Source organism: Eubalaena glacialis, chromosome 4, assembly GCF_028564815.1.
Source record: "Eubalaena glacialis isolate mEubGla1 chromosome 4, mEubGla1.1.hap2.+ XY, whole genome shotgun sequence".
Classification (NCBI taxonomy): Eukaryota; Metazoa; Chordata; class Mammalia; order Artiodactyla; family Balaenidae; genus Eubalaena; species Eubalaena glacialis.
This window is the reverse complement of record NC_083719.1, coordinates 109808283-109833485: the sequence shown is the minus strand read 5'-3', so window position 1 is coordinate 109833485 and position 25203 is coordinate 109808283. Positions and strand designations below refer to the sequence as shown.

The window sequence follows — 25203 nt, the reverse complement described above, 5'->3', positions numbered from 1 at the left end:
TTGTTTTGGTTACTGTAGGTTTTTTATAATTCCATATGAATTTTGGAATCAGTTTGTTAATTAAAAAAAAAAAGCCTGGGATTTTGTTTGGGAATGCATTGAATCTTTAGACCAGTTTGGGTAATGTTGACATTTTAACAGTCACCTCTTGAACCATGAACAATGTGCATCACTCTTATTAACTTAGGTCTTCTTAAATTTCTCACAGCAATGTTTTGTAGTATTCAGTGTTCAGGTGTTGCATATGTTGATCTTATATTTTGTATCCTTACTAAATTCACATATGAGTTCCAGTAGCTGTTTTATAGGTTTTTAGGATTTTCTAAATAAGTGATTTTGTCATCTGTGAATAGACAGTTTTGCTTCTTTTTTTTCCTGATGTGAATGCCTGCCCCCTCTCCCCCACCTGTTTTCCTGCCTTGTTGCACTGGGAAGAAACTACAGTACAATGTTGAAGAGACATAGTAAAAGTAGACATCTTTTACTTGTTCTCAGTCCAAAAGGGGAGTTGGTGATGGAAAGGTGGAAACATTGAGTTTTTCACCAAGTATAATCATAACTCTAAATTTTTCGTAGATGTCCTTTGTCTAGTTGCCTGTTTGTAATCTCTACTTTCCTGCACCCTCATCATTAGGCAACCACTGCTCTGCTTTCTGGCATATAGATCAGTTTACGTTTCCTACTATTTTATATAATTGGAATAATATGTTGTATAGTTTTTTATAGCTAAGATTTTTCACTTAGCATAATGTTTTGGGGATTCCTTCATGTTGCTCTGTATATCAGTAGCTCATTTTGTAAATTTGCTCTGTGTATTCCATTGTGTGGATATACCACAAGGTATTTATCCATTCATCTATTGAAAGACATGAAGTTTGTTTCCAATTTTTGGCTGTTACAAATAAAGCACCTGTGAACATTTATGTACAAATCTTTGTATGAAAAGGTGCTTTTGTTTTTCTTAAGTAAATACCTAGGAGTACAGTGGCTGAGTTGTATCGTAGATATGTTTAACTTTTTAAAAAAACTGCCAGAATGTTTTGTTGAGTGGTTTTATCATTTACGTTCCCACTACCAGTTTTTGAGAATTCCATTTGCTCAGCATCCTCTTCAACACTTGATATGATGGTCAGTCTTTTAATTTTAGCTATTCTGGTGTATATGTAATGGGATCTCATTTTGGTGTAAATTTTCATTTCCATGATAACTAATCATATTTAGCATTTTTGCATGTAGTTATTGACCATTCATGTATCTTTTGTGGAAAGTTGACTCAATTCTTTTGAGGTGGTCTTTTTATTTTTGAGTTATATTAGTTATTTATATATCATACATAAAAGTTCTTTGTGAGTTATGTGTATTGCAGATATTTTTCCCAGATTGTGTCTTGCCTTTTTATTTTTCAGTGGTAACTTCTTTAAGTGTGATAAAGTCCAGAGGATGATTTTTTTCCTTTTATTTGAAGTACTTATGTGTTTTAACTAATTTTTGCCTACTCCAAGTTTGTAAATATTCTCTTTTGTATATTCGTAGTTTTTTTTTTTTTTTTAAGAGTTTTATTTATTTATTTTTGGTTGCATTGGGTCTTTGTTGCTGAGTGTGGGCTTTCTCTAGTTGCATCAAGTGGGGGCTACTCTTCGTTGTGGTGCACGGGCTTCTCATTGCAGTGGCTTCTCTTGTTGCGGAGCACAGGCTCTAGGTGCGTGGGCTTCAGTAGTTGTGGCATGCAGGCTCAGTAGTTGTGGCTCATGGGCTCTAGAGCACAGGCTCAGTAGTTGTGGCGCACGGGCTTAGTTCCTCCACGGCATGTGGGATCTTCCCGGACCAGGGATCGAACCCGTCTGCATCTCCCTGCATTGGCAGGCGGATTCTTAACCGCTGCATCACGAGGGAAGTCCCAGACAATTTTCTTAAAATAGCTTTACTGGTGTATAATTTACATAACATAAAATTCACCCATCATAAGTTTACAGTTTAATACTTTATAATTAATGTATACATTGGTGCACCACAGTTTTAGAAGACTTCCATTACCTGAAAAAGTTCCTCATGCTCTTTTGCAGTTAATCTGATACACTTTCTGTCTCAATATCTACCTCCTGCAAATATTTAAAAGTGGTATTTTGTTTTGACTTTTTTCACTTAGCATAATGTTTTTGAGGTTCATCCCTGTTTTAGCCCATAACAGCTGTAGCTTTTCCTTTTTTAAAAATTGTTAAATTGTATTTTATTCTATAAAGTTTCACATTTTGTCTAGCCATTCATGAGAAGATGAAAATTTTGAAAATTTTTATTGTTTTATTTTAGGGGCTTTTATGAATAATGCTGCTATAAAGATTCACATACAAGTCTTTACATGGGCTGTGTATTTTTGTTTCTTTTGTAGATATCCAGGAGTGGAATTGCTGTGTCATATAAATATATATTTAAGTTTTGAGGAAAGGGGCATATTGCTTAAAAGATGACTATTATTTTACATACTGACGAGGAACATATCATGGATCTAGTTTTCTACATCCTCTCCATCACTTGATATTGACAGTCTTTTGATTATTACCATTCTAGTATGTGTTTAACAGTACCTCAGTGATTTTAACTTGCGTTTCAGTAGTGACTAGTACGGTTGAGGATATTTTCATGTGCTTATTAAGCATTCCTATACCTCTGTTGAAATGTCTGTTCAAAGTGTTTCTCCATTTTTCATTTATATTGTCTGTCTTATCAAGTTGTAGGAATTTATATGCTTTGGATACAAGTTTTTTATGAGATGTATGATTTTTAATTGTGTTTTTTTTGTCTTATCAAGTTTTAAGAACTTAGTTGTTTTGGATACAAGTTCTTTATCAGATATATGATTTGTGTATATTTTCTTTTTTCTGTGGCTTGTCTTTTCCTTTTCTTCATAGTATCTTTTGAAGCACAAATGTTTTACATTTTGATGAAATCCAATTTATTGTTTTTTCTTTTGAGGATTGAGGTTTTGGTGTCATATCTAAGAAATCTTTGTTTAACCTAATCTCACAATTATTTTTTCTTATGATTCTTTTCTAGAAGGTTTTCAGTTTCAGCTGTTATATTTTGGCCTGTGTCTATTATAACTTCATTTTTGGTTTTGTTTTTGTTTCTGTTTGTTTTTGTTTTTGCTTAAGGATAGCCAGTTGACCCAGTGCCATTTGATGAAAACGCATTGAATTGCCTCGGTACCTTTGTTTAAAATCAGTAGACCATATATATGTTTGTTTGTTTATTCTGAACTAATATTTACTCTGTTCCATTTAACTATTTTTCTATCTTGGTACCAATCTGCTGTCTTAATTATTGTGGCTTGTTGTAAGTTGTCAAATCAGTATTGTAAGTCTCACAACTTTGTTCATTTTTAGAATGGTTTTGATTATTTTAGATCCTTTGTTTTTCCATATAGATATAAGGATCTGCTTGTTGATTTATAAATCCTGATGGGATTTTCATAAAAAATGATTTATTGTTTATTTCAAAATAGGCTGTGTTTTTTACAGCAATTTTAGGTTTACAGCATGGAACAGAAGGTATGGAGATTTTTCACATACTCTGTCCCTACTCATGCATAGCCTACACCATTACGAACTTCTCTCACCAAAGTGGTATATTTGTTATGGTTGATGAACCTGCATTGCCATATCATTATCACCCAAAGTACATAGTTTATGTTAGGGTTCACTCTTGGTATTGTACATTCTGTGTGTTTGGACAAATATATTTCTGCCATTATATTGGGTTGGCCAAAAGTTTCATTCATTTTTTTCCCATAAGATGGCTCTAGTAGCACTTAGTTGTCTTAAACTTCATTCGAAGCAATTTTGTTAGATTCTGTGTGACAGCTGTCATATCAGTGTGCATTTTTAAAAAACTTATCAAAATGGTGAATTTTTGTGCAGCCATTTTAATATTGAAGATGGAAGAAAAAAGCAACATTTTTTGTCATATTATGCTTTATTATTTCAAGAAAGGTAAAAACACAACTGAAACACACAAAAAGATTTGTGCAGTGTTTGGAGGAAGTGCTGTGACTGATTGAACATGTCAAAAGTGGTTTGTGAAGTTTGATGCTGGAGATTCCTTGCTAGATGATGCTCCATGGTCAGGTAGACCAGTTGAAGTTGATAGTGATCAAATCGAGACATTAATTGAGAACAGTCAACATTATACCACACAGGAGATCGCCAACATATTCAAAATATCCAAATCAAGTGTTGAAAATCATTTGCACCAGCTTAGTTATGTTAATCGCTTTGATGTTTGGGTTCCACATAAGCAAAAAAAACCTTCTTGACTGTATTTCTGCATGTGATTCTCTACTTAAACGTAATGAAAACGTTCCATTTTTAAAACAAATTGTGATGGGAGATGAAAAGTGGATACTGTACAATAATGTGGAACAGAAGAGATCGTGAGGCAAACGAAATGAACCACCACCAACCACACCAAAGGCCAGTCTTCATCCAAAGAAGGTGATGTTGTGTATATGGTGGGATTGGAAAGGAGTCGTCCTCTATTACGAGCTCCTTCTGGAAAACCAAACGATTAATTCCAACTAGTACTGCTCCCAATTAGACCAACTGAAAGCAGCACTCGACGAAAAGTGTCCAGAATTAGTCAACAGAAAACGCATAATCTTCCATCAGGATACCACAAGACCACATGTTTTTTTTATGACCAGGCAAGAACTGTTACAGCTTGGCGGAGAAGTTCTGATTCATCCGCCGCATTCACCAGACATGGCACCTTCTGATTTCCATTTATTTCGGTCTTTACAAAATTCTCTTAATGGAAAAAATTTCCATTCCCTGGAAGACTGTAAAAGGCACCTGGAACAGTTCTTTGCTCAAAAAGATAAAAAATTTTGGGAAGATGGAATTATGAAGTTGCCTGAAAAATGTGAGAAGGTAGTGGAACAAAACAGTGAATACGTTGTTCAATAAAGTTTTTGGCGAGAATGAAAAATGTGTCTTTTATTTTTACTTAAAAGCTGAAGGCACTTTTTGACCAACCCAATAGTATCATACAGAGTAGTTTCCCAGCCCTAAAATTCCTCTGAGTTCTACCTGTTAATTCCTCCCTTCCGCCAACCCCTGGCAACCACTGCTTTTTATTGTATTCATAGTTTTGCATTTTCCACAGTGTCATATAGTTGAAATCATACCCGTATGTAGTGTTTTTAGATTGGGTTCTTTCACTTAGAAATATACCTATAAGTTTCCTCCATGTCTTTTCATAGCTTAACAGCTCATTTCTTTTAGCACTGAATAATAGTCTGTCATCTGACTGTACCATAGTTTATTTATCCATTCACATGCTGAAGGATATCTTGGTTACTTCCGAGTTTTTGCAGTTATGAATAAAGTTGCTGAAACATACAGGTGCAAGTGTTTCTGTGGACATAAATTTTCAACTCCTTTGGGTAAATACCCAGGGAACATACTTACTGAATCATGTGGTAAGAATATTTTTAGTTGTGTAAGAAATTGCCAAGCTGTCTTCCAAAGTGGCTGTACCATTTTGCATTGTTAGCAGCAGTGAATGAGAGTTCTTGTTGCTCCACATCCTTGCCAGCATTTGGTATTGTCAGTGTTCTGGATTTTGGCCATTCTCATAAGGCGTAGTGGTATCTTGTTGCTTTAATTTGCACTTCCCTAATGACATATGATAAGGAACATTATTTCATGTGCTTACTTGTCATTTGTATATCTTCTTTGGTGGAGTGTCTGTTAAGGTCTTTGGCCCATTTTTTAATTATGTTGTTTGTTTTCTTATTGTTGTTTTAAGAGTTATTTGTATATTTTATATAACAGTCCTTTACAGTAAGTCCCCTACATATGAATGAGTTCTGGTCCAAGAGTGCATTCGTAAGTCCAATTTGTTCTTAAGTCCAACAAAGTTAGCCTAGGTACCCAACTAACACAATCAGCTATATAGTACTGTACTGTAATAGGTTTATAATACTTTTCACACAAATAATACATACAAGTCAAACACAAAAAATAAACATTTTTAATCTTACAGTACAGTACCTTGAAAAGTACAGTAGTACAGTACAACAGCTGGTGCTTCTTAGCAGTACCAGCTACATCACTGCTGCTTTTACACTTGCTTCTGGGCATCCTGGGCTTGAAATAAAGATACTGTACTACTGTACTCTATACATACTGTACAGTAAAGTACACAAAAGCACAGCCACTTGTAGAGGATGCACGCACGTGAAAGTGTATGCCAGACAGGTGAACTAACTTACGTGATTGGACATGCAAACACACGTTCGCATCTTTGAAAGTTCACAACTTGACGGTCCATACGTAGGGAGACTTATTGTATCAGAATTACCTTTTCAAATATTTTCTCCCAGTCTGTGGCTTGTCTGATTCTTTTAACTATGTCTTTTGTAGAGCAGAAGTTTTTAATTTTAATGAAGTTCAGCTTCTCTATTACTACTTTATGTATCATGCCTTTAGTATTGTAGTTACAAAAGTCATTGCTATAGCCAGAGTCATCTAGGTTTTCTCCTGTGTTATCTTCTAGAATTTTATAGTTTTGCGTTTTCCATTTAGGTCTGTGGTCCATTTTGAGTTAATTTTTGTGAAGTGTGTGTCTAAATTATTTTTTTACATGTGGATATCCAGTTGTTTCAGCATCATTTGTTAAAAAAGACTAACTTTGCTCCAGTGTGCTGCCTTTGCTCCTTTGTCGAAGATCAGTTGACTATATTTATTGAGGTCTATTCCTGGGCTCCCTATTCTGTTCCATTTATGTATTTATTTTTTCACCATTACCACACTGTCTTGATTACTATAGCTTTGTGGTAAATCTAGAAGTCTGGTAACATCAGCCCTTTGATTTTGTTCTTCTCTTTCAATGTTGTGTTGACTATTTATCCACAAAATAACTTTCTGGAATTCTGACTGGGATTGTGTTAGGTCTATAAATCAAGTGGGAAGTACTGATGTGTTCACAACATTGAGTCTTCCTGTCCATGAACGTGGACTATCTCTTCATTTATTTAGTTCTTTGATATTTTTTATCAGAGGTTTGTAATTTTCGTCATACAGATTTTATGTAGATTTTGTTAGATTTTTACCATAGTACAGTTGACCCTTGGAGAACACTGGTTTGAACTACACAGGTCCACTTACACGTAGATACTTTTCACTAAATTCTACAGTACTACAGGATTCGAGGTTGGTTGCATTAGCAGATGTGGAACTGCCGATATGGAGGGCTGACTGTAAAATTATACTCAGATTTTTGACTGAGGAAGGTTTGGCACCCCTAACCCCTGCGTTGTTCAAGGGTCAACTATTTCATTTTTGGGGGATACTAATGCAGATGGCATTGTGTTTTTTTATTTCAAATTTTACATGTTCTTGCTGGTATATAGGAAAGCAGTTAACTTTTGTATATTAACCTTGTATCCTGCAACCTTGCTATAATGACTTATTAGTTTTATGAGTTTTCTTGGTCAGTTTTTTCATGTTTTCTCCATAGATGATCATGTCATCTGAGAACAAGGACAGTTTTATGTCTTCCTTCCCATCTGTATACCTTTTATTTCCTTATCTTATTATATTAGCTAGGACTTCCAATACCATCTTGAAAGCAGTGGTTGAGAGGGAACATCATTACTAAGTTCCTGTTCTTGGTAAAGCATTGAGTTTCTCACCATTAAGTGGGATACTAGCTGTTGGTGCTTTGTTGATAGTTGTTATCAAGTTGAGGAAGTTCCCCTCCATTCCTAGTTTATTGAGAGTTTTATCATGAATGGATGTTACTTATGGAATGGGAAGGAAGAAATAAAACTGCCTTTACCAGTTTCTGTATGTAGAAAACTTTAAGGACCTACAAACTTAACTACTAGAACTTAGAGTATATCAGGGTCACAGGATATAAGATCAATGTATAAAAACCAATTGTATTTCTTTATACTAGCAATGAATAAAATGAAATTAAGGAAACAGTGCCATTCAGAATAGCATCAAAAAGAAAAAATATTAAGTAATTTAACAATTAATTAAAATTTAATTAATTTTATAAAGTGTAAAACTTATACAGTAAGTCCCCTACATACGAACGAGTTCCATTCTGAGAGCATGTTTGTAAGTCCAATTTGTTTGTTAAGTCCAACAAAATTAGCCTAGGTACCCAACTAACACAGTCAGCTATATAGTACTGTACTGTAATAGGTTTATAATACTTTTCACACAAATAATACACAAACAACACAAAAAATAAAGAAAACATTTTTTAAAATTATTTATTTATTTATTTTATTTTTGGCTGTGTTGGGTCTTCGTTTCTGTGCGAGGGCTTTCTCTAGTTGCGGCAAGTGGGGGCCACTCTTCATCACGGTGCGCGGGCCTCTCACTATCGCGGCCTCTCTTGTTGCGGAGCACAGGCTCCAGATGCGCAGGCTCAGTAATTGTGGCTCACAGGCGTAGTTGCTCCGCAACATGTGGGATCTTCCCAGACCAGGGCTCGAACCCATGTCCCCTGCACTGGCAGGCAGATTCTCAACCACTGCGCCACCAGGGAAGCCCAGGAAAACATTTTTAATCTTACAGTACAGTACCTTGAAAAGTACAACAGTACAGTACCAGTTACATCACTGCTGCTTTTACGCCTACTTCCGGACATCCTAGGCTTGAAATAAAGATACTGTACTACTGTACTTTATACAGTACTATACAGTAAAGTACACAAAAGCACAACCACTTGTAGAGGATGCATGCACATGACAGTGTATGCCAGGCATGTAAACTAACTTATGTGATTGGACATGCAAACCCATGTTCCCATCTTTGAAATTTCACAACTTGAAGGTTTGTACATAGAGGACTTACTGTACAATGAAAAATGTAAAATATTACTAAGTGAAATTAAAGAAGATATAAATATATGTAGAAACAATCCATGTTCATACACTGGAAGATGAAATATTGTTAAGTGCAAGTCTCCCCAAATTAATCTGTAGATTCAAAATATTACTGGACTTCCAGTTTCCACTAGGCCATGTAAGAATCTTGGAAATTGCCACTCCGTCCTAATAACAAGTAAAAAGTTGAACTGAAAAATCAGTAACCTTTCTTAGATCCATAAGGGAAGTGAGGTAACAAGGGCAAACTGCTGTCCCCAAATTAGAATGACAGACAAATACAGAAAATCAAAATTTAAAGCAGCAGTCTCTGAGGGAGCTAGTGCCAGGGTAGGGAAAATTGAACTGTAATTGATGAACTGCTGGAAGCTCAGTATAGACTACTCAGAGTTAAAAAATCCAGGAAGACACAGTCATTGAAGGGATCTCCACACTTTGAGTTTTACCTCACGGATCTCTAGCAAGTTCTCATGGTGAATAACAGAGAAAAAGCCCATGTGCTCCTGGCAGGGGGAAGGAAAAAGGAACCATTTTGAAATATGCCACAGCATTCTTCTTAAGCATGTCTGCTGTTAGGAGAAACTATTCCATCAGAGCCTAACAGACCTGCAGAAAGGGAAATACCCAACTCATGTTGGCTCTAGCTTTTCGTATGGAGAAAGGGAAGTAACTCAGCGCTAGCCCACTCTAGCAATCCTGTCCCCCCTAAAAGAAGGAAAACAACTGAGAAACGTGTGAAGTTCACAATCCACAGGCAAAGGCTCACTAAAAGAATGAGATGTAATCATAGAACTGTAAAATGCTTCCCCTTCCCTCACACTTTACTGGCATATGACTAAAGGCCTAATTACAGCAGTTCTTTTTATCCAGTACATCATGTCTGACTAGCAAGAAAAAATTACAAGGACTTCTGAAGGGCAAAAAACACAGTTGGAAGAGACAGAGCAAACATAAGAACCAGATTGAGATATGGTAGAAATGAATAAAAAGGATTGCACACCGTAACCAAGTGGGATTTAACTCAGGTATACAAGGCTGGTTCAACAATCAAAAATCAGTTAATCCATCACATCAACGGACTAAAGAAAAATCACATAATCATATCAACAGTTATGGCTGAGATTTGAAAACTCTACTCTCAGTAAGTGATAGAATTGCTAGACTGAAAAATTAATAAAGATAAAACTTAAATATTATCAACCACTTTGATCTTATACGTAATTTTTTTTAGACTTAAGAGATCATTCTCCAATATAGAGCATATTCTAGGCCATAAAACAAGTCTCAGTAAATTAAAAAGGATTGAAGTCATACAGAGTTTGTCCTCTGAGTATGTTGCAGTTGAATTATAAATATCAGAGCAGAATGTGGGAATTGAAACAGTGCCTTTGTAAATGACCCATAGGTCGGGGAAGAGTTGACAACAGAAATTAGAAAATATTTCGAAATGAATGAAGATGAACATGCATCGTAATTGATGGAATTCAACTGAAGGACCTTAGAGGGAAATTTATAGCACTTTTATGAGAAATGTATGGTCTCAATTCAATCATCTTAAGTTTCCAGCTTAACAATAAGAATAACCAAGTAAACTCAAAGTGAACAGAAGTAAAGTTTGAGTGGAGATCAGTGAAATAAAAAACAGAAAAACAGTAGAGGGAAATCAATGAAATGAAAAGCTAGTTCTTTGAAAAGATCAACAAAATTGTTAAAACCTTGAGTTAGACTGATCTTTTAAAAAAGAAGACACAGATTATTAAAATCAGGCATTGAAAGGGGATATTACCATCCTACAGAAATTAAAAGTATTGTTAGGGGATTTTATGAGCCAGCGTATACCAACAAATTGGGCAAATCTTAAAAAGATTACTGTAAATGCACTCAAAAAGAATTAGAAACTTTGAATATACTTATAAAAAGTAAATAAATTAATAAATTAATAATTATATATATTCCCACAAAGAAATGCCTAGGCCCAGATGGCTTTACTGCTTGTGTTTTTCAAATATTTAATGAAGAAATAGGGGAAGAAGGAACATTCTCAATCTCTTTTATGAGTACAGTATTGTCCTGATGATGTAGTATCATAAGAAAACTGCAAATTGTTATTTCTCCTGAATATACATGCAGAAATCATTAACAGAATAACAGCAAATCAAATCCAGGAATATATTAAAAGTATTAGACATTGTGACCAACTTGGGTTTATCCTAGGAGTGCAAGGAATTTTAAAATCCATAAAACAATTAATGCAGTATTCTCCATTAGTAAAGAAAATAGACAAAAACTACATGATCTTTTCAGTAAACAGAAAAAAAGATTGATAAAACCCAAAACCCATTCATGATAAAATTTTTAAAATATTAGATATGTGGAAGGAAGCTTCCTAACGCTTGTCTAGGACATGTACAAAAAGTCTGTTGCGATGAGAATTTTATAATTTCCATTGTTTCATTTATATTCTCTGATCCATATCTAATTTTTGTTTATGGTGTTAAGATCTTCCTTTTTTTCTGTATTGATATCTGGTTGTTTTATCACCATTTATAGAAAATAATATCTTTTCCCCCATTGAATTCCCTTGGCACTTTTGTCAAAAAATCAGTTGAACTTGTATATATGGGTCTGATTTTGTTTTCTCTCCTGTTTTATTGATCTATAAGTTAATCTGATGCCATACTATCTTGAGTATTCTAGCTTTATAAAAGTATATCTTGAAATGTAAAATATTCCACCTTTGTTCTTGTTTTCCAGAATTGGTTTAGCTATTTTAGGTCTTTTACATTTTTATGTAAATAGAATCATGGTGTCAGTTTCTCTAAGGCAACTGGTTGATTATATTGAATTTGTGGAACATTTCAGTCCATAAACAGGATATATCTTATTTTATTTGGGACATCTTTAATTTTCTTGGCAATGTTTTATAGTGTTTTAGTTGGCAGTTTTGTACAGGTCTTGTGCATGTTTTGGTAAATTTATCTCAAGTTTTCTGTGTTTTTATTCTGCCTTTAATGGAATTAAAAGATATTTCAGATTGTTCATTGCTAACATACAGTAAAAGGGTTGACTTTTGGATATTAAGCTTGTATCCTTCAATCTTGGTAAATTCACTTATTTCTTTTCTTTTAATACTTTATTTTGTTTTATTTTGGCCACGCCATGCTGCTTGCAGGATCTTAGTTCCCTGACCAGGGATCAACGCAGGCCACAGCAGTGAAAGCACCAAGTCCTAACCACTGGACTGCCAGGGAATTCCCTAAAAGCAGAATGTATAGAATTTACTTAATATACAATCATGTCATCTCCATTGCAGCTTTTCTCATGCCTTTCTTGTGTAAATTATTGTACCAGGAACTCAAATAGTTGATGAGGGAGTGTGTTTCTTTCTTTTTTTTAAAAAAATATTTATTTATTTATTTGGCTGCTTCGGGTCTTAGTTGTGGCACACGGGTTTCTCCAGTTGAGGTGCAGGGGCTCAGTAGTTGTGGTGCGCAGGCTCTAGTTGTGGTGCGCAAGGGAGTGTTTCTTTATATCAGTACTCTAGCTGATAAATTCAGTAGGAATATGGTATTTGTTTTTCTCTTTCTGACTTCACTCTGTATGACAGGCTCTAGGTCCATCCATCTCACTGCAAATAACCCAATTTCATTTCTTTTTATGGCTGAGTAATATTCCATTGTATATATGTGCCACATCATCTTTATCCATTCATCTGTCGATGGACACTTAGGTTGCTTCCATGTCCTGGCTATTGTAAAAAGTGCTGCAGTGAACATTGTGGTACATGACTCTTTTTGAATTACGGTTTTCTCCAGGTATATATCCAGTAGTGGGATTGCTAGGTCATATGGTAGTTCTCTTTTTAGTTTTTTAAGGAACCTCCATACTGTATGCTAACACATATATATGGAGTCAAAAAAAAAATGGTTCTGAAGAACCTAGGGGCAGGACAGGAATAAAAACACAGATGTAGAGAATGGACTTGAGGACATGGGGAGGGGGAAGGGTAAGCTGGGACGAAGTGAGAGAGTGGCATGGACATATATACACTACCAAATGTATAATAGATAGCTAGTGGGAAGCAGCTGCATAGCACAGGGAGAGCAGCTCGGTGCTTTGGCCACTTAGAGAGGTGGGATAGGGAGGGTGGGAGGGAGACGCAAGAGGGAGGAGATATGGGGATATATGTATATGTATAGCTGATTCACTTTGTTGTACAGCAGAAACTAACATACCATTGTAAAGCAATTATACTCCAATAAAGACGTTAAGAAAAAATTCAGTAGGAATGATTAGAATTATAAAATTATAATTTTAGAATTATAAAATGCGTTTTTCAATAACCCCTAATAACACTTAGGTCTAGTCACTGATGAAAAATGGATGCTAAAACTAATAGGTGGAAAATTGAGAGGAAACTTTATAATGGGCATATCAAGTTGACACTGTCTGAAACCACTCACGATTTTTTTTTTATTTATTTATTTTTGACTGCGTTGGATTTTCGTTGCTGTGCGCAGGCTTTCTCTAGTTGTGGCCAGTGGGGGCTACTCTTTGTTGTGGTGCGCGGGCTTCTCATTGCGGTGGCTTCTCTTGTTATGGAGCATGGGCTCTAAGCGCCCGGGCTTCAGTAGTTGTGGCACGCGGGCTCAGTAGTTGTGGCTCGCAGGCTCTAGAGTGCAGGCTCAGTAGTTGTAGTGCACGGGCCTAGTTGCTCCGCAGCATGTGGGATTTTCCTGGACCAGGGCTCGAACCTGTGTCCCCTGCATTGGCAGGTGGATTCTTAACCACTGAGCCATCAGGGAAGCCCAACGATTTTTAACACTACTAAAAAATGGGACAACCAGACATTGTGTCTACATATGTGATGTGGTACAACATTCCATTAGGTCTTTTTTTTTTTTTTTTAAGCTTCTGTTTCTCTGTTGTATTCATGTTTATCTCTAGTTTCTTAAACATTTGGAGCATACTTAGAAATAGCTGTTCCAGTGTTCTTGTCTGTTGATTCCCTCACTGCTGACAGCTCTGGTTCTGTTTTTATTGATTGGTTTTTCTTTGGCTGTGGATCATATATTCCTATTTGCATGCCTGTTTTTTGTTTTGCTTTACTGGATGTTGGACTTTGCAACTTTTATGTTGCTGGGTTCCAGCTTTTGTTGTATTTCTTTAGTGTAGTATTAGGCTTTCTTCTGACATGTAGTTTAGCTAATTGGAATCCATTTTGAGTCTTAATACTTGTTTGAATGAGTCCAGCACTTCCTTAATGTAGGACTAATTTATCACAGTACAAAGGAAATGGATTTCTGAAGATTCCACCCAATGCTCCATGTATTATGTGGTCTTTCCACTGTGGCTAGTATTTGTATTTTTCTCACGTTTTCATATTATTCACCCAAAGATTCAATGGAACCTTTCTGAAGATCACCAGAGCACATATGTGCACTCATGCATGCACTCTCGTGCACATTCTTGTTCTTTCTGTCTCTCTTCCTCTCTCTCTCTGCTGCTCCCTCCTTTCCTTTATCCTGCCCTATAAATGTTAAAGATCTTTCCTCCATCACCCGCACCCCAAAACTGTCTCTGTCTCTTCAATTCAGTGAGATTGGCAGGCTCTGTCAGGTTTCTCCCTTCTTGCATTGTGGCCTAGAGATTGCCTGTACTTAGTAAAATTGGGATATTGTAGGGGTCATCTTAGTTTTTAAATTCCCTCTCTAAGGAATCACATCCCTGTCCTGCCTGCTTTCCAAAGTCTTGAAACTGTTGTTTAATATGTTTTGTCTGATTTTCCAGTTTTTTCACGTAGGCGAGTAAATCCAGTCCCTGTTATTCCATCTTGAATGAAAGCAAACTTTTGCAAATTTCCTTTTCATTGTTTTATGTATTAGATGAGGTAGGAATATTTTGGGGAAAATACAAAAATAATACAGGCTACTGCTTAAGAAAAAACGGCAGTGACTTTTTTGTTATGTTCAAAAGTAAGTTCATTTGGATTTTGATTAGAATTTGGCTATAAACTAGTATTTGTATGTAACCTTACACTTTGTGGAGAATTGACATTTTTATAATATTGAGTTTCTTTGTAAGTGTATGTTATATCACTTCTTTTATTAAGCCCTATTTTCAGTCCATCAATAAAATTGTGTAGTTGTTTTTTATAAATGACTTCTGTATTTCTTTATTAAGTTTATTCTTTATAGTTTTGCTTGTGTTATTGGAATTTTAAAATTATTTTTGTAATAATATTAATATATTTTATAATTAGCCATGGTACTTAATTTCCATTTTGTAATATTTTAGAGTGCTTTTATAATTTCTTTTATGTACTCTGCATATTAAGTATGTTAACCTTTTGTGTCTCTAGTATTTTTTTCATATCCCACCTTTTAAAAAATTCAGTTTGTCTTTTAAAATGAAAACATCAATTTTTTCCTTTATGAGTGCTTTCTTTTTTGATTTGCTTAGAAATCTTTCTCTCAGACAAATAACATAAAAATACTCAAATTTTCTTTTAGTACTACTGCAGTTTTAATTTTTTCCAAAGAGCTAGCCAGTGGCTCCAACACTGTTTTTTAAAAATAAACCACTTCTATATCTCACTACATTTTTTAGTATATTCAAGTGTAGATATTTTTAAAGTTTTTTTTATATCTGTTATCTAATATCACTCTCAAAAATTTACTTTTTAAAAATATTCCATAAAAATTGTGGCTTCACTCTTTAGTAGGTGTGGTTTTACCTGAATTCAACACATATTAATAGATGTTCAAAATTTGAGATTAGGCAGATATCTTTTATAATCAGTTTTAGAGACTAGTTAAAGGCAGAATTTTTAAAATAATTATCGCACAACTGTGTATTGAGACCACTTATATCTTGGCAAGTAAAAGGAAGTTTTTGTTTTTTTTTTTTAAAAATCTTATTAGTATACCTGATAGGATCAGAATTTCTTGGTTAACATGTAGGTTTTTTGGTTCATTTTTTCTATATTGATGCATTTTATTTATAACCTTTGCTAAAGAAATTATTTTTCTGTTTTTATAGTTTTGGTAAGCAGTTTGGAGGAAAAAGAGGATGTGATTGTCTTGTATTAGAGCCTTCAGAAATGATTGTGGTAAGAATTTTAAAGAATGCTGGAATTGTTTTTTGATATGCTTCATTTTCAACTTTAAATGTAGTAGACTTTTAAACACTCAAGGAGGTTCCATTACTGTGACTTTTTAAATATTTTACTAAGTAGCATCAAACTATATACCAAGTTTGATACATTTTCATCTACTTTAAAGTTTTTTCTGATCCTTGAAAGGGATGCAATTATATACAAAATGTTGCAAATTTGGTAATTTCTTTTACTACTTCTATCAGAAAATCTAAGTAAGAGCTCTGAAAGGGGACCCTGATTTTCCTATTCAATTTAGTTAATAATCTTTGAGCATCCATGTTCTGTACCCTGGACTTGAGGGAAAGAGGTAGAAAAAAAGAGATACAATTATATCCAAGTAAGAAATGGTTTAGATTTTAATAGTTTTACTTTAAGAGTGTATTTAAGGAATAATTCTTTACTTTTTCCTGAGAAAACTAGGTAGTTGATGTAACTATAGAAAATAAGACTTTTTTCCCTTACCATTTGAAGAATCCAGAACACAGCACCCTTTTGCCTTGTTCTGAGATGACCGTACTAGAAAATAGTTAATACTGAATGGACTCTTTGTCCTACTAGCATCTCATGTAAATGATCATGTCATCTGATTTGATTTAAACTTGAGAAACGAGGTTGAATTCTTAATGAAGTCTTTTAATATCAGGGCTCAAAACTAAACCACTTTTCCATTTCATGGTGTTACAGTCAGATTGACATCTTCAGGTAGATTCTGTTTTCTCTTCCCCAAACTGGGTCATCTACGTTATCGTGAGCTTAGTGTCCTAAATTTCATATAAACCACTGGATTTTAAGCTCCTAAAAGGCAAAGATTATTTCTTATTCTGTTTGTGTCTTCTATAGTATTGCAGAGTGCTATCTGCATAGTAAATATTCAGTTAATGTTATTTGTTTTCAAGTTTGTTCAAGGCTTAGACTATGTATTGTTTTACATTTATTTTCTTTAAGTGTTGGTATACATGGCGTATCTGTTAAGGTCTCAGAACCCTTTCCTCTAAATAAATGCATTGAGGGACATGGCAAGAAAACTGCCTCAGGCAGTACTGTTTTCTCAGTTATTTGTCAGTTGATGTATTTTATATTTCTCATACTTTATGGGAAAAAAATAGTGCTTTTGCCATAGTGTTCTCATATACAGTTGACCCTTAAACAACATGAATTTGAACTGCTCAGTACACTTACATTCAGGTATTTTTCAGTAGTAAATACTACAGTATACACAGTCTGTGGTTGGTTGAATCTATGAATACAGAGGGCGGACTATAAATTATGCGTGGATTAAGCTCCATCCGCCTTGTACATTGTTTTTTTGTCTTGTTTCATTGTGGTAAAATACACTTAACATGAAATTTACCATTTTAGCCATTTTTAAATGTACAGTTTAAGATATTAAGTTAATTACTAAATTTATTAACAATTAAATTAATTTTCCTTTTAGATTAAAGGGAGGAGTTGTACTTTTCTTGCCCCGAACCGGGAGTTAGCCTTTTCTGTCTCTAAAGCAGTATTTAGGAACCAAGATCTGGCAGCCAGCTGTTTTCATTGCTCCAGGTGCTTCATTGCTTGTAGGGCCTTTCACTGAACAGAGCTAGAAAATATACATGTGAGTGTATGTATACACGTACATACACACTTATATATACACCTCTGTATTTATTTCTTTATATCTGTGTACCTGTGTTTAAAATCTAGAGTTTATTCTGTTTTTCTCATTTTGCTTATTTGTACCTCCTTTTACTAACAGTGAGAAACTTGGTTTCCATCATCATCAAAGCATTTACTTACACCTAAGAGTTTTAAAATTGCTTGCTCATAACAATGTAGAAAGCACTACTAGCTAGAGTATTAACATACACATATACACATATTTTAAGTGTACAATTTATTGATATTACAAATGTATGCCACTTATAACCTACCTCTATCAAAATATGAAATATTTCCATCACCTACCTTATAAAGTAAGGAAATATTCAGAGAATTATAGGGACCTGGCAAAAGGACAGAGGAACCAGATTGAAGGGACTCCCATTGGCCAAATCTGGGACAGTTTGAGAATCCAAATAAAAATGTATAGTGATTGATGGTACCCTACTGTATAGTAAAGAATTTGTTAATTTCTAATGATATGAATGAATGAAAAGGAAGAGTTCTTCTTGATAGTTAAATGCCAACTAATAAGTCTAGAAGGAATGATTAAGTTAGAAAATCGTTGATGAATGCCAAAACTTGTGACTAATGTTTGTTGAGAAACAGGATACTTAACGTAGTCTCATTGTATCTCCCCACAAATCATTTATGAAAGGAAAAATTACCAAATTTCTGATGGGGAAACGTGGAGGAAACCACTATAACAAAAATTATTGCTACCACCATCAATATAGGCATAAAGTGATACACTACTCCTGATATGATGCACTGAGGAGGGCAGAACATCACCTCTGAGATATATTCCTACCAGAAATGCCTGCCTGGAGCTAATCGGTAGTAAATAGCAGACAAACCAAATGGAAGACATTCTAAAAATTGAGGTCCTATACTCTTTAAATATCCCAGTGTCAAGAAACATCACAAAAAGACTGAGGAACTGTTTCATATTAAAGGAGAAAAAAAAGAGATGTAACTAAATACAGTGCTTTTCATCATGCATTAAATCTTGGAGGCAGGAGAGGGGAGTAACTATAAATGATAATGTTGGCACAGTTGGTGAAATTTGAACATGGACTGTGGTTTAGATAATATTGAATTTACTGATTTTGATTATTGTACTGGGGTTATGTAAGACAAAATTCTTGTTCTTAGGAAATACATGTTGACATATTTTAGGGTCAAGAATCACTCTCCAATTTATACCCAAATGTTTTGGAAAAAAAAAGTATGTGTATATATAAAATTTTTTAAATCACCCCAAATAATCACATCAAGTGTATATATTTATGATTGGTAATTTTTAAATTCCAAAATAGTATTTTATTGATGATCAGCATAGTTAAAAATGCTTTATGAGTTATAGGAGAAAATAATCTAAAATAATTTTAAGATTTTTGTTCCTGAAGTTTCTGAGGATTTTGTTTTTATTCCACCATATTGATGAATCTTGATTTTTTTTTTCAGTTTTTCACTATTATTACATCCTTTGAAATGCAAAATTATACTGAACATTTTGTAACAGCATAAATCTTGGATACCAAAGTGTATTTTTTAGGTGAAATTATTTAGAACTCATAAAAATGCTTGGTCCAAGTATACATATGTTTATAAGTAATGTTTACTATTTTGATAAGTTCTATCAAATACTTTTATTACGTATGTCTACAAATTTGAGTAACCACTGGTGATTGGGAACGCCTGTTTCTAAACACCTTGCTCATCACCTGATAGGTTAGTCATCTTAATCTGACACATTATAATGAAATCTCATTTTAAATTACCTGTGCATGTTCTCATATGCTTTATGGAGGGTTTATTTTTCTTATTATTATCCGTGTCTCTTGCCCATTTTTCTACTTGGATTATTCCTTATTTGTTCATGAGAGCTTTTTATTACTAGGTAAATGACCCCTTTTGTTATAAGAAGCTGTTTATCATTTTTTAACTTTAGTCTGAAGTAAATTTTATGTCAGTTATAATTTTTTTTTAATCTGTTGAGTTTTTTTCCTCTTACAACTTTTTGAAGTCATGCTTATTAGAAAGACCTTCCCATGACAAGATTATTGAACTTTTAAAATCTGTATTGCTTTATAGAATTTTATTAGTTCATTGTTTTAATTAAACTTTTAAATCTTTCTTCTTCTGGGTAGCTGAAGACAGTGGTAACCACTTAACTACCTGTCTCCCAATATTTCCTCTAAAAACAGTGTAGAACTACAAGAAGGGTATAAGAAATCTATGCACAAACCATGCTCACAGCATAACTTGAAGACAGAGGATGCTCAAACTTGAAAATAATTGTAAATAAAAAGAGAGACATCACCATTTCCAAGCATGTTATATCTCACACTCCATCTCTACTCCCAGCCCTTATCAAGGGTTTGTGATGAGCAAAGGCCAACCAAGCAGATCTGTAGAAAACACAGAAAATGGAAGCTAGCAAATGGACCTAGGGTTGACCTGTACTGTTGGAAAGACTAATTCCACGCTAAGTTTAAAATTAAATATGTGTGTGTGTACGTATGCATATGATAGATCAGAACAGAGACTACAGTGAAGTTTTTTAATATTATGAATAATTTTCAGAGTAGTCATCTAAAATGCGTAGCTTCAGGGTTAAGACAAAAGGTAAAAAGGAAACAAGCTCTCTTTGGCAGTTAAGTGGTGAAGAAGCAGCACATGGGTAAGTTTTAGGTGCCTACAAGCCAAAGTGTACACAAAATCAAAGTCTTACAACCTCTCCTTCCACTGGCAAAACAAAAAGAAAAAAATATCTTAAAACATCTGGACTTGAAAGTATTTGCCAAAAGAGGTGCTGTTAAACTAGGAATTTTGTAAGCCATCCGAATACCACAAAAAGGTAAAAAGGGGAACTTGATAAATCCATATGTAGGTATTATAAAAATAAAAGAAAATGAAAATTATTGCATGTCAACTGAGAAAAAAATTCCTCCCCACCCGAGAAAAACCATCATGCAGATGAAGAGTGTGGCCACACGCCAGAGTTAAATATATTCAGTCAACCAATTGAGGACTTTGAAAAACAAAAACAAAAAATATGTAGAATCAGTAATTTAAAACCAGGAAAAGAAAATCCGTCCCCCCCCCCAAAAAAAAGGAGTAAAAAGAATATGAACTTAGTAAAGGAATGGAAAACAAAGAAAAAAAATATTTTAGTAATAAATAAATTATAAGGTCCCCCGGGGGGAATAGAGTCAAATGAAAATTTAATAAGGTGCATTGAAGAAAAGCAGGTAAAGAACCAAGTGAATGAAAATGACACAAGAATGAAGTAAAAGTGTCAGAATTACTGTGTTATATACTTGAAAGTCACTAAGAGAACAGATCTTAAACCATCTCACTGCAAAAATGGTAACTGTGACGTGATGGAGATGTTAGCTAAAGCTATGGTGGTAATCATCTTGTAATATGTAAATGTATCAACACTGTTGTACACTTTAAGCTTATACATTGTTCTATGCAGTCTTAAAGCTAGAAAACGTGTCAGAGAAAATAGTGGAAATTAAAGACAGGCAATGGAGGGATAACATTCATAATTTTAGAGTCCCAAGAAAGAAAAATCAGTGAAAAAGAACTAATATTTAAAGCTATATTCAAAGAAAATTCTCCAGAAATTGAAAAAGATTCACATCTATACATTGAAAGGGTCCACTGGATCCTGGGGAAAGATAAAAAATCCTTATGCTTCCAAGCAAAAACATTACATAACTTCTAAAGGCAAAAGAACTGCACTGGTTCAGACATTTTAAATTTCACTGAGGCAGCCAAAGCAAGGCAACAGTGGAGCAGCATTTAAAAAAAAACTCCAAGATAAAGTATGAACCAAAGTTTTTATATTCAGCCACATTCTTTTAGATATCAAGGTTGAGGAAAAACAGCTTTCAGTATGTAAGTTTTTAGGGAATTGGGTACTCTTGAGCTGTTTTTTAAGGAATCTACTGGAGGATATTTTATCCAGTTGAGAGATAACTGGGAATACCTCAGCAAAAGAAGTGAAGACGAGCATTTAAAATACATGGATGTACTGCTAAGACTAAAACAAAGGTAGGGATGTGAGGGGAAGACTACTGGACATACGTTATATGTTGTGACAAAGTAGAAATAATACAAATAAAAAAGGAAAAGGGAGAGTGAAATAGGAAAAAATAATCTTACTGATCATTGTCTGTTGCATAAACAAAAGGGAAGAGAGTTAAAATACCAATAAAAACTGCTAAATTAGATAATATCCAGTCTAACATTTGATTTTACTATATTTAAAAGCTAACAGTTTACTAGTTATTTCATGGATGTTGGCAGAAGACACGAGACCAAAACATGTCTTGGGTCAGAGACAGAGAATTTCATTACTCATGGTATAGTGAGCAGCATAATAATTAACATTTCTGTAGGTTCCCCTTGTTCCCTAGGTCTTGTGTAGGTTATGCTGGATGGCCCAGGTGGATGCCTCGCATATAGTAGGTTTGCACTGCAGCTAAGAAACACTGAACTTGGTGAATAAATATGGTGCTTTTATAGTAAGCAGGCTTTTTCTTTTTCCAGTAGGAAATGTTACTTCATCCTTCAAGATTGCTTGCTACAAACACAGCTCTGAGAAATGGCCCACATAATGAGTGGTTAGGATTTTCATTCTTGGCAAACCCAGCAAAATGTGTAGAAACACAAGAGGCCCAACGAAGATTCTTTGCCAACACATAGTAAAAGGGTAATGATAAGACAGGTGGGCAGTAACAGGTATTGGCAAGGGTGTATAGAAATCAGTCTTCATACATTGCTGGTAGAAATGTAAAATGGTGAAACCACTTTGGAGAATAGTTTGACAACTCCTCAAACAGTTAAAAATAGAATTACCATTGACCCATCAAGTATATACCCAAGAGAATTGAAAACATTCGTTCACATAAAATCTTGAACACTAATGTTCATAGCATTATTTATAATAGCTAGAAAAGTGGAAAAAAAACAAATATTCATCACCTTGATAAGTGAATAGACAAAATGTTATATGTGCACATGATGCAATATTATTCTGTGGTAAAAAGAAATCAAATATACATTCTTTTTCATACTCTTTTTCCATTATGGTTTATCACAGGATATTGAATATAGTTCCCTGCACTGTACAATAGGACCTTGTTGTTTATCCATTCTATATATACCAGTTTACATCTGCTAATCCCAAACACCCAATCCATCCCTCTCCCACCACCTCCCCCTTGGCAACCACCAGTCTATTCTCTACGTCTGCAATTCTGTTTCTGTTTCATAGATAAGTTCATTTGTGTCGTATTGTAGATTCCACATATAAATGATATATAGTAGTATTTGTCTTTCTATTTCTGACTTACTTCACTTAGTATGATAATCTCTATTTGCATCCATGTTGCTGCAAATGGCATTATTTTGTTCTTTTTTATGGCTGAGTAGTATTCCATTGTATATACGTACCACATCTTCTTTATCCATTCATCTGTCAGTGGACATTAGGTTGCTTTCATGTCTTAGCTATTGTGAATAGTGCTGCTATGAACACAGGGATGTCTGTGTCTTTTTGAATTATAGTTTTGTCTGGATAGATACCCAGGAGTGGGATTGCTGGATCATATGGTAATTCTGTATTTAATTTTCTGAGGAACATCCATGCTGTTTTCCACAGTGGCTACACCAACTTACATTCCCACCAACAGTGCAGGAGGGCTCCCCTTTCTCCACACCCTCTCCAGAATTTGTTATTTGTAGACTTTTTAATGATGGCCATTCTGACTGGTGTGAGGTGGTACCTCATTGTAGTTTTGATTTGCATTTCTCTAATAATTAGCAATGTTGAGCATCTTTTCATGTGCCTGTTGGCCATCTGTATGTCTTCTTTGGAGAAATATCTCTTTAGGTCTTCCTCCCATTTCTCTCTTTTTTTAATTTTTTATTTATTTATTTATTTTTTAACATCTTTATTGGAGTATAATTGCTTTACAATGGTGTGTTAGTTTCTGCTTTATAACAAAGTGTATCAGTTATACACATACATATGTTCCCATATCTCTTCCGTCTTGCATCTCCCTCCCTCCCACCCTCCCTATCCCACCCCTCTAGGTGGTCACAGAGCACAGAGCTGATCTCCCTGTGCTATGCGGTTGCTTCCCACTAGCTATCTATTTTACGTTTGGTAGTGTATATATGTCCATGCCACTCTCTCACTTTGTCACAGCTTACCCTTCCCCCTCCCCATATCCTCAAGTCCATTCTCGAGTAGGTCTGTGTCTTTATTCCCATCTTGCCCCTAGGTTCTTCATGACCTTTTTTTTTTTTTTTTTCTTACATTCCATATATATGTGTTAGCATACTGTATTTGTTTTTCTCTTTCTGACTTACTTCACTGTGTATGACAGACTCTGACTCCATCCACCTCACTACAAATAACTCCCATTTCATTTCTTTTTATGCCTGAGTAATATTCCATTGTATATATGTGCCACATCTTCTTTATCCATTCATCCGATAATGAACACTTAGGTTGCTTCCATGTCCTGGCTATTGTAAATAGAGCTGCAATGAACATTGTGGTACATGACTCTTTTTGAATTATGGTTTTCTCAGGGTATATGCCCAGTAGTGGGATTGCTGGGTCGTATGGTAGTTCTATTTTTAGTTTATTAAGGAACCTCCATACTGTTCTCCATAGTGGCTGTATCAATTTACATTCCCACCCACAGTGCAAGAGGGTTCCCTTTTCTCCACACCCTCTCCAACATTTATTGTCTGTAGATTTTTTTTTTAAACATCTTTATTGAAGTATAATTGCTTTACAATGGTGTGTTAGTTTCTGCTTTATAACAAAGTGAATCAGTTATACATATACATATGTTCCCATATCTCTTCCCTCTTGCATCTCCCTCCCTCCCACCCTCCCTATCCCACCCCCCCTATCCCACCCCTCTAGGTGGTTACAAAGCACCGAGCTGATCTCCCTGTGCTATGCGGCTGCTTCCCACTAGCTAGCTATTTTACATTTGGTAGTGTATATATGTCCATGACACTCTCTCACCCTGTCACATCTCACCCCTCCCCCTCCCCATATCCTCAAGTCCATTCTCTAGTAGGTCTGTGTCTTTATTCCCGTCTTGCCACTAGGTTCTTCATGACCTTTTTTTTTTTTTTCCTTAGATTCCATATATATGTGTTAGCATACTGTATTTGTTTTTCTCTTTCTGACTTACTTCACTGTATATGACAGACTCTAACTCCATCCACCTCATTACAAATACCTCCATTTCATTTTTTTTTATGGCTGAGTAATATTCCATTGTATATATGTGCCACATCTTCTTTATCCATTCATCCGATGATGGACACCTAGGTTGCTTCCATGTCCTGGCTATTGTAAACAGAGCTGCAATGAATATTTTGGTACATGACTCTTTCTGAATTATGGTTTTCTCAGGGTATATGCCCAGTAGTGGGATTGCTGGGTCGTATGGTA

At 34.8% G+C, this 25203-nt stretch overlaps 1 protein-coding gene across 4 annotated transcripts in view; it reads left to right on the top strand.

The window, feature by feature from the left end:
- RAPGEF6 (Rap guanine nucleotide exchange factor 6) overlaps nt 1-25203 on the top strand; it is a 231800-nt gene that overhangs the window by 50580 nt on the left and 156017 nt on the right. For all 4 annotated transcript variants that reach the window (XM_061189561.1, XM_061189562.1, XM_061189560.1 and 1 more), the window contains exon 5: nt 15941-16010. In XM_061189561.1, coding sequence (XP_061045544.1) covers nt 15941-16010 — 70 coding nt within the window. The remainder of the gene's footprint in view (nt 1-15940; nt 16011-25203) is intronic.